The 14,799-nt window shown below is 40.3% G+C and overlaps 1 protein-coding gene across 1 annotated transcript in view; it reads left to right on the top strand.

Moving 5' to 3' along the window:
• Positions 1–14,799, top strand: part of BTNL9 (butyrophilin like 9) — a 41,421-nt gene that overhangs the window by 11,199 nt on the left and 15,423 nt on the right. Inside the window, exons 5-9 of the mRNA XM_036240082.1 lie at positions 4,331–4,462; positions 4,581–4,613; positions 4,893–4,913; positions 5,795–5,815; positions 6,051–6,077. Of these exons, the coding sequence (XP_036095975.1) occupies positions 4,331–4,462; positions 4,581–4,613; positions 4,893–4,913; positions 5,795–5,815; positions 6,051–6,077 (234 nt within the window). The remainder of the gene's footprint in view (positions 1–4,330; positions 4,463–4,580; positions 4,614–4,892; positions 4,914–5,794; positions 5,816–6,050; positions 6,078–14,799) is intronic.

Below are 14,799 nucleotides of genomic sequence, written 5' to 3'. Positions count from 1 at the left end.
GTTCTTATGCCAGTACCAGGCCGTTTTGATTACAGTGGTTTTGTAGTATAACCTGATATCCAGTATTGTGATCCCTCCTTCTTTGTTCTTCTTTTAAAAGATTGCTACAGCTATTTGGGGTCTTTTTTGGTTTTATATAAACTTTTGGAGTATTTGTTCTAGTTCTGTGAAATATGTCATTGGTATTTTGATGGATTTCATTGAATCTATAGAGAGCTTTGGGTAGTATGGACATTTTAATGATGTTAATTCTTCCAATCCATGAACAAGGTATATGCTTCCACATTTTTATATCTTTCTCTATTTCTTTTTTTCAATGTTGCATAGAATAAACTTAACCAAAGAAGTAAAGATAGTACATTTTATGTTATGTATATGTAATCACAATAAAAAGAAAAAGTATTTTAAAAGACCACTCAGTTAAAAGCAACAATTTTTAAAAAACTTTTTTTATTGTTGAGTGTATTACAGATGTCCCTCCTTATTTCTCCCCTTACCTCCTCCTCCCCACTCCTATCATTCTCCTAGTGTCTGAGTCTATTGGTTATGCATATATGCATATGAGTTCTTTGGTTTCTCTCTTTCAGCCCCACCTCCCCCCTTCCCTTAAGAAGGCTAATGAACAACCAATTGTTAGGGATTACTTCTTAATCCCTTCATCTTTTTCACTCAACCCCTCTCCCATCTAGGAACCAACAAAAAGTTTTCTGTGTCTATGAATCTGTCTCTGTTCTGTTTGCTCATTTTGTTTGTAGATTCATTTGTTGATAGATATGTATCTATTGCCATTTTATTTTTCATATTTTTTTTTACCTTCTTCTTCAAGAAGACCCAACAACATTTCATATGATACTGGTTTGGTGGTGATGAACTCCTTTAACTTTTTCTTGTCTGGGAAACTCTTCATATGTCCATCGATTCTAAATGATAGCTTTGCAAGATAGAGTAATCTTGGTTGTAGGTCCTTGCTTTTCATCACTTTAAATATTTCTTGCCACTCCATTCTGGCCTGGAAAGTTTCTTTTAATAAATGGGCTAACAGCATTATGGGAACTCCATTGTAGGTAACTAACTGCTTTTCTCTTGCTGCTTTTTAGATTGTCTCTTTGTCTTTAAGCATTTGCATTTTAATGATGATGTGTCTTGGTATGGACCTCTTTGGGTTCATCTTGTTTGGGACTGTCTGTACTTGTATGTCCTGTACTTGCATGTCTGTTTCCTTCACCAAGTTAGGAGAGCTTTTTGTTATTATTTTTTCAAATAGGTTTTCAGTTTTTTGCCCTCTCTCTTCTCCTTCTGGCACTCCCATGATGTGAATGTTGGTATGCTTGAAGTTGTCCCATGGGCTCCTTATACTATCCTCATTTGGGGGGATTCTTTATTCTTTTTGCTGTTCTGATTGAGTGCTTTTTGCTTACTTATATTCCAAATTGATGGTTTGCTTCTTGGCTTCACCTACTCTACTATTGATTCCCTATAAATTATTTTTTATTTCAGTTAGTGTATCCTTCATTTCTGACTCATCCTTTATTATGCTCTTGAGGTCCTCACTAAGTTCCTTGGTAGTCTCTTGAAGTTCCTGAAAATTCTCACTAAGTTCATTGAACATTCTTCTTAACAGTGTTTTGAACTCTGCATCTGTTAGATTGCTTATCTCCATTTTATTTAGTTATTTTCCTGGAGTTTTGTTCTGTTCTTTCATTTGGGTCATGTTTTTTTGTCTCCTCATTTTGGCTGCCTTCCTGTATTTGTTTCTATGTATTAGGTAGAATTGCTATGTTTCCTAGGCATTCTAGGATGGCCTGTTGTAGTAGGTGTCCTGTGGGGTCCAGTGGCATAGCATCCCTGGTCACCCAGCTGGGCCCTCGAAGTAGATCCCTTGTGTGGACTTTATACCCTTCTGTTGTAATTGAACCTTGATTGCTGTTGGCACATCAATGGGAGGGATTTACTCAGGCTGATCAGCTGCAAGGACTGGCTGTGCCCACTAACCACCGACCTCTGACTACCTTGGATGATCAGCTGTGCAGGAGCCCACCATACAGAGCAAGACTTACTTCAGTAGGGTTCTGGTACCCACTGAGTCCATTCCCTGAGTGTGTCACTTGTGGAGGTGGTTGGGTGGTGGTGCTTTGATGGTCTGAAGCTGTACATTGTGTGTGCTGGTTCTGAGGCAAGGTCAGTCACTGCCTATGTTCTAACCTTGGGCCACCAGGCATAAGCTACAAAGTGACCTGCTGGTGGCTGCTTCTTGTGCTAGGTATGGAAGTGCCTAGGCAAAGCCAAGCTGTGAACCAAGGCTGCCTGCTTCTAGTGCCAGGCCTGGGGCCACTTAACGAGTGGCTTCCTGTGGCCAGATGCTGCTTGTTTGAGAGAATTTAGGATAATTTGAAGCAGAAACCAAAGCAGGTCAATCCTATGGTGGTATAGCCACTGGAAACAGGTTGGGTGGGCCCACAAGTTGGGTGGGGCAGGGCCTCAGGGAATCACCAGGAAAGGGCAAATAGTGTGAGCCAGTTTGCCATCCTGTGGGGGAAGGGCTCACCGAAGAAACAAAGGCCTCAGCCAGTAAGTCTCTGGGAGAAAGCTGCCTCTGCAGCTCTCACCCTGATGCCAAACAACTCAGTTCTTCCACGCATCTGTCTGGTGCCTTTCAAGTTGCCTCCCTTGGAGCTGGAGCTCAGCAAGAATGGGTTGGAGTAAGTCCTGTGTGAGGGCCATGCACACCTGTCAGAATGGCCACCATCAACAAATCATCAAACAACAAGTGTTGGCGAGGGTGTGGAGAAAAGGGGACTCTAGTACACTGCTGGTGGGAATGCAGACTGGTGCTGCCACTATGGAAAACACTATGGTGTTACCTCAAAAAATTTAAAATTGAACTGCCATTTGACCCAGTGATCCCACTTCTAGGAATATACCCTAAGAAGCCTGAAACACCAATCAGAAAGAATATATGTACCCCCATGTTTGTAGCCGCACTATTTACAACAGCTAAGATCTGGAAACAGCCCAAGTGTCCATCAGTAGATGAGTGGATTAAAAAGCCATGGTACATATACACAATGGAGTACTATGCAGCTGTAAGAAAGAAAGATCTCTTATCCTTTGAGATGACATGGAGGGACCTGGAAAGTTTTATCCTAAGCAAAACAAGCCAAGCAGAGAAAGACAAATATCACATGATCTCACTTATTTGTGGAATATAATGAACATAACAGTCTGAGGGACAGGGTAGTCCCAGAGATGTGGAAGTGGGGTACAGACTGACAATCCCCTGAAGAGGGGGTGGGGTGAGAGATAAACCACAGAACTTATATGCTTGTATGTACGAACAATGGACATGGACAACAAAGGTGGGGGCAGCTTGGGGAGGGATGGAGAGGGGGGAATCAGTGGGGGAACAAGGAGAAACATCTGTAACATAAATTAATTAATTTAAAAAAAAGAAAAGAAAAAAAAGAGGAAGTGCCTGGGGCTCCAGCAGCCTCAGCCTCCCTGTCTCAAATCCCGCTGGTTTTTACAGCCAGAAGTTATGGGGACCTCTCTCCCTGGCACTGGAACCCAAAGCTGGGCACCGGATGTGGGAGGAGGACCCCTTGCTCCTCAGGGATGACCTTAACAGCCAAGGTATCCCTCCTGATTTTTATTCGCCACACGTGTGTGTGGGACTGGTCAGTCCTAAAAGCAACAATTTTTTATAATTATCTTCAACAGACACAAAATTACTCTATTAAATTGCCATAAGAGTTTCTAAAGGGTTATTCTCCATTTTGTACCTATCTGTTTACTGTTTGCAGAGACCTCCCTGGGGAACCTGGGGAGGAAAGAGGGGACTGTCAATCAGCCCCTGGAGGCTTTGCTATCAAGACTTCCAAAGGTGTGATGAGAAGTAGAAGCCACCTGTTTGCAAGAATCAGAGATGGGTTGTGAATTCAACATTTCAGGTGGAGAGCAATGATTCACTGGGTTTTGCATATCAACAAAACACCTTGGATTCAGATGCAGGGCAGGACTGGGAAGAAGCAGCGGGAGGTCAGGAAACTGGTCACAGCCTTTCGAAGGTGGAGTCCCTCAGTTCCTCTTCTCTCCATCCCTCAGTTTGCAGCGCTTTCCCTTTTGGCGAAGCTAGTTCAAGCCCGCCGCAGTTCTTCTGATCTCCACATTCACTAGAGCGAGGGCAGCGCTGTCACGCCCATTTTACAGATGGCTATTCTCTGCACCATGTCACTAGTAAGGTTTTCCATACAGCACAGGGCATTCTGAAGCATCCGTAACTGGGTATTTGGTGGCGCCTAAATCAAGACAACTCCCTGTGGGTGTTTTCCAGACGTATTTTTACCCGGACCATCCCCGTGGAAGACAGCTTTCCTCGCGACTTTGCTGGGTGGCCTGCCGCTCCTCCTGGCCCTCCTCACGACGCTGACACTGTACTTCTTTCACAAGCAACGCCTGTCTCAAGGTACCGGCAGGCGGGGCCGCCCTCCGGCGCCAGCTCTGCTGGGGGCGGGGCAGGGAGAAGCAGTGGGACAGACCGGGAACCGCGCACCCATGTCCGCTCCCTTCCTTTTTCCTTTCAGAAAAGCTGAAGGAGCAGGCGGAAAAGGACAAAGGTGAGCCGGGAAGAGGCGCGCTCTCCGCTCCTACCTTTGCCTAGCAGAAGAGGGCCCTGGGGCAAACAGGGGAGGAGGTCAGACCGGGTAGCTTGGGAGCAGGGTAGAGAGACATGCGGAAGAGGTTTGCACTTCTGGCTCCCTCGCCTTGGTGCCCGCTCCTCCTGCGCGTCCAGCCAGCCTGGTCCCCAGAACGCACAGGGACCCAGTCTGTGCACTTTAGGAAAGCGAGGCATCAGCGTTCTTTGATAGAGATTTCTTTCTTCGTTTCTTCTCCAGGGAAACTCACAGCTGAGCTGGGTATGTTCTGGGTGCTGCGCCTCCAGCGATGGCTGCTGATTAATGGGGTAACGTGGTGTGCGCAGCGGAAGGAGGGTTTCAGTGATTTTAGGCTTCCTTTGGACAGCGATAGATGGCAAAGATCTAGTTCTTAATCCACTCCTCTGCGCCTCCCACCTCTTCACTCTCAAAGGGGCTCTAGCGAAGCTGCCAAGTAAGTCTGGTGTCAGACCCTCTGGACAGACCCTGCCAGCCCCTTCTCTGCCACTTATAATTCCACCATTAATCGTTTACTCCCACTGGTTCATCTTCCTAAGATATCCTTATATTTTTAATGCAAATGACGTTGGGAAGGGTGGCACCTTGAATTTGCATTAAAGTGAGTATAGCATAAATATAGTATAGTCTAAATTAGTGTATAGTCCTGCCTTTCCCAGGAGCGTTTACTTTTAAAAGATGGGGTGGACAGATCAAAGAAATGCATTTCTAGTGGCCAATTATCAGTCTCTGCATCCAGCCAGGGGAAATAATTCAGTGTGATGTTCTCCCAGTCCTTTAAATAATACACCCTGTAAGTGACTCTGAGGCTCAGGAAAGCTGGAGATTTCAGGGCAGATGAAAGTAGCCTCTTCAAACCAGACCTGAGCCCTGGGAGCTCCTCAGTAACAAGTCCTACTCCCTCCACCCTCATCCCCATTACTGCCCCTTTTGGGATTTCTGCCCTAGAGCAAAGAATAGGATGAGTATTGGAATCCTGCCAATGGAAGATGCAGAGATTCAGGTGGGATTGAGGTGAGCGGTGGTTCAAGACTAAGGAACATCTTCCTAGTGGTCTAATTGTCTTTGGAAGATGGTTCCAGTCAGCCCAAGGCTGATGTTTTCTCTGTGTATTTTGCTTATAGGGAAGCTGCAGTCGGAGCTTGGTAAGTGGCCCCTCTTAGAACTGTCTCTTCTTGTCCACCTTTTAGCATCTGGTTATCCATGTAAGTTCTTCTCATCTCCCAACCAGGTATGATGACCAGGCTAGAACCCTGCTGGCTTTGTGGGTGAAAGGAGAAAGGGTGGGGGGCTGGAGTGGGTGCAAATTTGACATGTGAGAAGGGAAGCTGAAGGAGCCTGGTGTTCTAATTCTGTTTTTGTTTTTCTTAACTGTTTCAGACTGGAGAAGGACTGAAGGCCAGGCTGGTGAGTGAAGTCTCTTTTCCTCACATTGCCCACTTTATATGTCAGCATCCCAGTCACTCTTCTGATTAACCAACCACATTTCATCCTGGTTTATTCCACAGCCTCACTCAACATAAATTAATCTATATCACTGGTAGAGGTTATATTCGAGTTTTGCTTTTACAAATTTTTGAAATATTTTTATTATTAATTTATTTTTGTTACAGATGTTTCTCATTTTTTTCCCCATTGACACCCTCCTCCCCACCCCCTCATCCCATCCCCAGCTTTGTTGCCCATGTCCATTGGTTATATGTACATGCATATAAGTTCTGTGGTTTATCTCTTCCTTCCCCCTACCACTCACTCTTCTAAGAGTTGTCAGTCTGTACCTTACTTCCATGTCTCTGGGTCTACCCTATTCCTCAGGCTGTTATGTTCATTATATTCCACAAATAAGTGAGATCATGTGGTATTTGTCTTTTTCTGCTTGGCTTGTTTTCTTAGCATAATACTTTCTAGGTCCCTCCATGTTGTCTCAAAGGATAAGAGATCTTTCTTTCTTACAACTGCATAGTATTCCATTGTGTATATGTACCACAGCTTTTTAATCCACTCGTCTACTGATGGACACTTGGGCTGTTTCCAGATCCTAGCTATTGTAAATAGTGCTGCTATAAACATGGGGGTACATAATATTCTTTCTGATTTGTGTTTCGGGCTTCTTAGGGTATATTCCTAGAAGTGGAATCACTGGGTCAAATGGCAGTTCAATTTTAAATGTTTTGAGGTAACACCATAGTGTTTTCCATAGTGGCAGCACCAGTCTGCATTCCCACCAGCAGTGTACTAGAGTTTCCTTTTCTCCACACCCTCGTCAACACTTGTTTGATGATTTGTTGATGGCGGCCATTCTGACAGGTGTGAAGCGATACCTCATTGTTGTTTTAATTTGCATCTCTCTGATGATTAGTGATGTTGAGCATTTCTTCATATGTTTCTTGGACATTTGTATGTCCTGTTTGGAGAGGTGTCTATTCAGCTCCTCTGCCCATTTTTTAATTGGGTTCTTTGTCTTTTTTATAATTTTTATATTGTCCTGAGGTGTAAGCATACTGTAAACCATTGGTGCCAATCCTAACTGCAAATAAGAATCCCCGAGGCTCCTGGTGCCCACCTTCAAAGACTCTGACTTGTGGGTCTGGGGTGGGCATGTTACCCTATATGTAAACATTTCTCCCTGTATCACCCTCCATTCCCCCATCAAGCATCTAGTCTAAAATCTATCTTATATTATATGTATTCTTCCAAAATGTGAATTTCGGTTTTGTGCACATGCATTTTAGTTTATGTAAAGTACTTTTACAGTTTCATGCTATTACTGGCTTTTCTCATCACTGTGGTTTAATATCCATCCTGCTGCCACATGTGTGTTTGGTCCGTTTCTACTTCTTGCTGCCAACCCCTTTATTTTAGCCAGCCACCCTCCTGAAGTAGGCTGCCAGCCTGTCTCTAACTCCACACCACCACAAACAACAACACAAGCATGTCACCTTCTGGTCCTGAAATCCCCAGAAATCTGGAGATTTCACTGGGATGTATACCCATAAAGGAAATTGATGATCCATGGGAGTATGTCACTAAGTGGGACAGAGGAATCCCTGGAGGCAGCACCATCATCCTGCCATTGGCAGTGCATGAAAGCTCCACGTGCCCACATTCCATGTGAGCTAGCTTTCTAAGTTTGCCAGTTAGTGGGGAGGAGTGATTCTCACGATTCTTTCAGTCTGCACTTCTCTGAACACTAAGGCATCTCTTATATGCTAGTTGGCTGTTGAGGATTCCTCTTCTGAACATTGCCTATTCATGTCCCTTTGCCCATTTTCTCACATAGGTTTGCTATCTTTTTCTTGTTGACTACAGGATACACATACACACACACACACACACACACACACACACATATGTAAAGATTCCTCATTGGTATTTGATATTGTGAATTTAATTCACTTTCCTAATATATTACCTGCTGTTAGCTTTATCCATTGTGCCTCTTATTGAAATAAGTCATTACTTTTGATAAAATCTAATTCATCACATTCTTTTTATCTTTTAAAAAATGTATCTTTGCCCTGGCCGGTTTGGCTCAGCGGTTAGAGCGTTGGCCTGCGGTCCGGAGAGACCCGGGTTCGGTTCCCGCTAAGGGCACGTACCTTGGTTGCAGTTTGTCCCCGGCCCTGGTTGGGTCGTGTGGGTGGCAACCACTCGATGTGTCGCTTTCACGTCGATGTTTCTCTCTCTCTCCCTCTCACTCTGTCTGAACAAAATATCGAAAAATGTCCTCGGGTGAGGAAAAAAAAAAAAAAAAACGAAAAAATGTATCTTTAATGTTGAAAGTATTACAGATATACCAAATTTTTCCCTCACTGACCCCCTTCTCCCACTCTCGCTACCCTCCCACCTTCACTGCACTATTTTCTGTGTCCACGGATTATGCATATAAGTTCTTTAGTTTATCTCCCTCCCCTTCTTTCTGAGGTTCATCAGTCTGTTCCCTACTTCCATGTTTCCAGATCTATTTTGTTTGTCAATTTATTTTGTTCATTATATTTCACATGTAAGTGAGATCATATGATACTTGTCATTCATTGACTGGCTTATTTCACTTAGCATAATAGTCTCCAAGGTCCTTCATGCTGTCTCAAAGGGTAGGAGAGCTTTCTTTTTTTTTTTTTACAGCTGCATAGTATTCCATTGTGTAAATGTACCACACTTTTTTAGCCACTCATCTACTGATGGCCACTTGGGCTGTTTCCAGAACTTAACTGTTATAAATAATGCTGCTATGAACATAAGGGTGCATATATTCTTTCTGATAGTCTTTCATGCTTCTTTAGGATATAATGCTAGAAGTGGGATCATTGGGTCAAAGGCAGTTTCATTTTTAGTTTTTTGAGGAAACTCCATACTGTTTTCCATAGTGGCTGCACCAGTCTTCATTCTCACCAACAGTGTACTAGGGTAACCTTTTCTCCACGTCCTTGGCAGTACTAGTCATTTGTTGATTAGTTAATAGTAGCCACTCTGGCAGGTGTGAGATGATTATGCATTGTCATCTCTCTAATGATTAGTGATGATGCGCATTTTTCATATGTATCTTTGTGATTTGCATGTCTTATTTGATGAGGTGTCTAGGTTTGCTGCCTATTTTGTAATTGGATTTTTTGTCTTCCTCTTGTTGAGTTGTATGAGTACTCAATATATTTTGGAAATTAATCCTTTATCTGATGCATCATTGGCAATTTTGCTGTCCCATATAGTGGGTTCCCTTTCCATTTTGATGCTTGTTTCTTTTGTTGTGCAGAAACTTTTTATTTTATGTAGTCCCATTTATTAATTTTTTCTTTTGTTTCTCTTACCTTAGGCATTGTATTGGTGAAAATTCTGCTGTGTGTGATGTCTGAAATTTTGTTGCCTACATTTTCTTCTAGGATTTTTAAGAATTTATGAGTCACATTTAAGTCTTTTATCCATTTTGAGTTTATTCTTATGTATGGTGTAAGTTGGTGGTCTAGCTTCATTTTTTTAATGTAGCGGTCAAATTTTTCCAACATTTTTAAAGAGGCTGTCTTTACTCCATTGTATGCTCTTGCCACCTTTGTCAAATATTAATTGAGCATAATATCTTGGGTTCATTTCTGGGTTCTCTGTTCTGTTTCATTGATCTATATGCCTGTTTTTGTGACACTACCAGGCTGTTTTGATTACAATGGCTTTGCAGTATAACCTAATATCTGATATTGTGATCCCTCCTATTTTGTTCTTCCTATTCAGGATTGTTGTGGCTGTTTGGGGTCATTTTTGGTTCCATATACACTTTTGGAATTTTTGTTCTAGTTCTATGAAATATGTCTTTGGCGTTTTAATGGGGATTAAATTGAATCTATAGTTTGCTTTGGGTAGTATAGACATTTTTTTTTCAATTTTTATTAATTTATATTTGTTATAGATGTTTCTCCTTTTCCCCCCTAAACACCCTATTTCCCATTCTTGCACCCCACCCCCCTGCATTGTTATCTATGTCCATTGGTTATGCATACATGCATATAAGTTTTTTGGTTCATCACCTCCATCCCCCTAACCCCCCTACCCTGAGGTTTGTCAGTCTGAATCATACTCCTTTCTACATCTCTGGGTCTATTTCATTCATCAGCCACCTTGTTCATTGCTCTTGTTCATATGCTCTTGACACCTTTATGAAATATTAATTGAGCATAATGTCTTAGGTCAATTCCTGGGTTCTCCATACTGTTCGATTGATCTATATGCCAGTTCTTATGCCAGTACGAGGCTGTTTTGATTAGACTAGCTTTGTAATATAACCTGATATGTGGTATTGTGATCCCACCTACTTTGTCCTTCTTTTTCAAGATTTCTTTTTTTATTCCATATAAACTTTTCAAGTATGTGTTCTAGTTCTGTAAAATATATCATTGGTATTTTGATGGGGATTCCACTGAATCTATATATTGCTTTGGGTAGTATAGACATTTTAATGATATTAATTCTTCCAGTCCATGAACAAGGTATATGCTTCCACGTTTTTATATCTTCCTTTATTTTTTTTTTCAATGTCCTGTAGTTTTCTGAAAATAGGTCCTTTACATATTTCGTTAAGTTTATTCCTAGGTATCTTAATATTTTTGCTGCAATGGTAAATGGGATTGTCTTTAAGTTTCCCTTTCTGTAAGTTTATCATTGGTGTATAAGATGCCGTTGATTTCTTGACATTAATTTTGTATCCTGCTACTTTGCCAAATACATTTATTATGTCTAGTAGATTTTTGATGGAGTCTCTGGGATTTTCTATGTACAATATCATGTCACCTGCAAATAATGACAGTTTCACTTTCTCCTTTCCAATTTTTTTTTATACTTAATTAATTTCTTTTTGTTACAGATGTTTCTCCTTTTCCCCCCACTAATTCACCCCTCCCTAGCGCTCCATGCCATTTCCCCAGCTTTGTTGTTCATGTCCATTGTTAAGGCACACATGCATATAAGTTCTCGAGTTTATTTCTCCCCCAACACCCCCTACTCTGGGGATTTTCAGTCTCCACCCCACTTCCACATCTCTGGGACTACTCCATTCCTCGCACTGGTATGTTCATTGTATTTCACAAATAAGTGAGATCATATGATACTTGTCTTTCTCTGTTTGGCTTGTTTCACTTAGGATGACACTTTTCAGGTCCCACCATGTCTGCTCAAAGGACAAGAGATCTTTCTTTCTTACAGCTGCATATTACTCCATTGTGTATATGTACCATGACTTTTTTATCCATTCATCTACTGATGGTATTTGGGCTGTTTCCAGATATTAGCTGTTATAAATAGTGCTGCTACAAACATGGGGGTACGTATATTCTTTCTGATTGGTGTTTCAGGCCTCTTAGGGTATATTCCTAAAGGTGGGATCACTGGGTCAAATGGCAGTTCAATTTTAAATTTTTTGAGGTAACACCATAGTGTTTTCCATAGTGGCTGCACCAGTCTGCATTCCCACTAGCAGTATACTAGAGTCCCGTTTTCTCCACACCCTTGCCAACACTTGTTTGATGATTTGTCGATGGTTTGTTGATGATTTGTTGATTTTCAGTTTGATGTAGTCCTATGTGTTCATTTTCTCCTTTGTTTTAGTTGCCTTAGGTGATGTATCAGTGAAAATTCTGCTGCATATGATTTCTGAAATATTGTTGCCTACAGTTTCTTCTAGGATTTTTATGGATTCATGAGTCACATTTAAATCTTTTATCCATTTTGAGTGTATTCTTGTGTAGCATGTAAGTTGATGGTCTAGTTTCATTTTTTTGCATGTAGCTGTCCAATTTTCCCAACACCATTTATTAAAGAGGCTGTCTTTACTCCACTGTATGCTCTTGCCCGCTTTGTCAAATATTAATTGAGCATATTGCCTTGGTTCCATTTCTGGATTTTCTATTCTGTTCCACTGGTCTATATGCCTGTTCTTGTGCCAGTACCAGGCTGTTTTGATTACAGTGCCTTTGTAGTATAAGCTGAAATCTGGTAATGTGATCCCTCCTACTTTGTTCTTCTTTTTCAAGATTGCTGTGGCTATTCGAAGTCTTTTTTGGTTCCATATGAACTTTTGAAGTATTTGTTCTAGTTCTGTGAAGTATGTCGGTATTTTGATGGGGATTGCATTGAATCTCTAGATTGCTTTGGGTAGTATGGACATTTTAATGATGTTAATTCTGCCAATCCATGAACAAGGTATGTGCTTCCACTTTTTTATATCTTCCTCTATTTCTTTTTTCAATGACCTGTAGTTTTCTGCGAATAGATCATTTCTTTGGTTAAGTTTACTCCTAGGTATCTTAAGATTTCTGCCACAGTGGTAAATGGATTGTTTACTTAGTTTCTCTTTCTGTGAGTTCATCATTGGTGTATAAGAATGCCATCAATTTCTTGACGTTAATTTTGTATCCTGCTACTTTGCCAAATTCATTTATTAAGTCTAGTAAATTTTTCATGGAGTCTTTGGGGTTTTCTACATATAGTATCATGTCATCTGTGAATAATGACAGTTTCACTTCCTTCTTTCCAGTTTGGATCCCTTTTTTGTATTCTTCATGTCTGATTGCTGTGGCTAAGACTTCTAGTGCTATGTTACATAAGAATGGTGAAAGTGGGCATCCTTGTCTTGTTCTTGTTCTTAAGGGATATGAGTTTAGTTTTTGTCCATTGAGTATGATGTTGGCTGTAGGTCTTTCATACATGACCTTTATTATATCGAGATATGATCCCTCTAGTCCTACATTGCTGAGCATTTTCATCAGAAATGGATGCTGGATTTTGTCGAAGGCTTTTTCGTCATCTATTTATATTATCATGTGGTTTTTATTTTTCATTTTATTTATGTGGTGTATCACATTTATTGATTTGCAAATATTGTACCAGCTTTGCATCCCTGGAATAAATCCCACTTTATCATGGTGAATAGTTTATTTGATTTATTGCGTGATTCGATTTGCTACTATTTTATTTAGGAGTTCGGCATCTATGTTCATCAGGTATATTGGCCTGTAGTTTTCTTTCTTTGTAGTGTCTCTTTCTGGTTTTGGTAATAGAATTATGCTGGCCTCATAAAATGAGTTCAAAAGTCTTCCTTCTCTTTGAATTTTTTGAAATAGTTTGAGGAGAATGGATATTGGTTCTTCTTTGAATGTTTGGTAAAATTCCTCTGTGAAGTTATTCTGTTCTGGACTTTTGTTTGCTGGGAGAGTCTTGATTACATCTTCAATTTCTTTTGTTGTTATTGGTTTGTTCAAGTTTTCTATCTCTTCCCAGTCCAGTTTTGGGAGACTATCTGTTTCTAGAAATTCATCCATTTTGCTTACATAATCAAACTTATTGCCGTATTATTGTTCATAATATTTGTTAACAATCCTCAGTATTTTTGTGGTGTCAGTTATTATTTCTTCTCTTTCATTTCTGATTTTGTGTATTTGGCTTCTCTCCCTTTGTTTCTTGGTGAGTCTAGCTAAGGATCCATCAATCTTATTTATCTTTTTAAAGAACCAGCTCTTTGTTTAATTGATCCTTTAAATTGTTGTGTTTTTTTTTTTTTTTTGGTCTCCATGTCATTTATTTTTGCTCTGATCTTTATTATTTCCTTCCTTATACTTTCTCTGGGGTTTTCTTTTTATTTGCTTTCTAGTTCTTTAAGTTGTGAGGTTAGATAGTCTATTAGAAATTTTTCTTGTTTCTTGAGGTAGGCCTGTAGTGCTATGAACTTCCCTCTCAGAACTGCTTTCGCTGCATCCCATAGATTTTGTGTTGTTGTGTGTTCATTTTCATTGTTTCCAGGAAGTTTTTAATTTCTTTCTTGACCTACTTGGTAACCCATTCATTCCTTAATACCATGCTATTTAGCCTTTATGTTTTCAAATGTCTTTGCATGTTCTTGGTGCAATTGATTTTTAGTGGCATCCCATTGTGATCTGAGAAGATGCTTGATATAATTTCAATCTTCTTGAACTTGTAGAGAGTTAGTTGTGCCCTAACCTGTGGTCTATCTTTGAGAATGTCCCAAGTGCACTTGAGAATAATGTGAATTCTGCAGTTTTGGGGTATAATTCTCTGTAGATATCTATTATATCCATTTGAAAGCACTTCATTTAGAGCCTGTGGTTCCTTGTTAATTTTTTTGTTCAGAAGATCTATCTAGTAAGGTCAGTGAGGTCTTGAAGTCCCTGCAATGATTGTATTGCTGTTGATTTCTCCTTTGAAGTCTTCCATAATATTCTTAATATATGTTGGTGCTCCTATATTAGGTGCATATATGTTTACCAGGGTTATGTCTTCCTGTTGGATAGATCCTTTCAATATTATATAGTGGCCTTCTTTGTCTCTAGTTATGGCCTTCATTTTGAAATCTACTTTATCACATATTAGTATTGCTACGCCAGCTTTTTTTTTTTTTTTTCTTTTCATTTGCTTGAAAGATTTTTTTCCATTTCTTCATTTTCAATCTATGTGAGTCTTTTGTTGTGAGGTGGGTCTCTTGTAAACAACATATATGTGAGTCATGCTTTCTTATTCAGGCAGCTACTCTGTCTTTTTATTGGAGCATTAAAACCATTGACATTTAAGGTGACAATTGATAAGTACTTATTTATTGCCATTTTTGTTTAGTGTTATATTTTTCTTCCTATTTCTT

This window comes from Molossus molossus, unplaced genomic scaffold (assembly GCF_014108415.1).
Source record: "Molossus molossus isolate mMolMol1 unplaced genomic scaffold, mMolMol1.p scaffold_m16_p_4, whole genome shotgun sequence".
Lineage (NCBI taxonomy): Eukaryota > Metazoa > Chordata > Mammalia > Chiroptera > Molossidae > Molossus > Molossus molossus.
The sequence above is the reverse complement of the archived record's forward strand: the minus strand, read 5'-3'. Positions and strand labels throughout refer to the sequence as shown.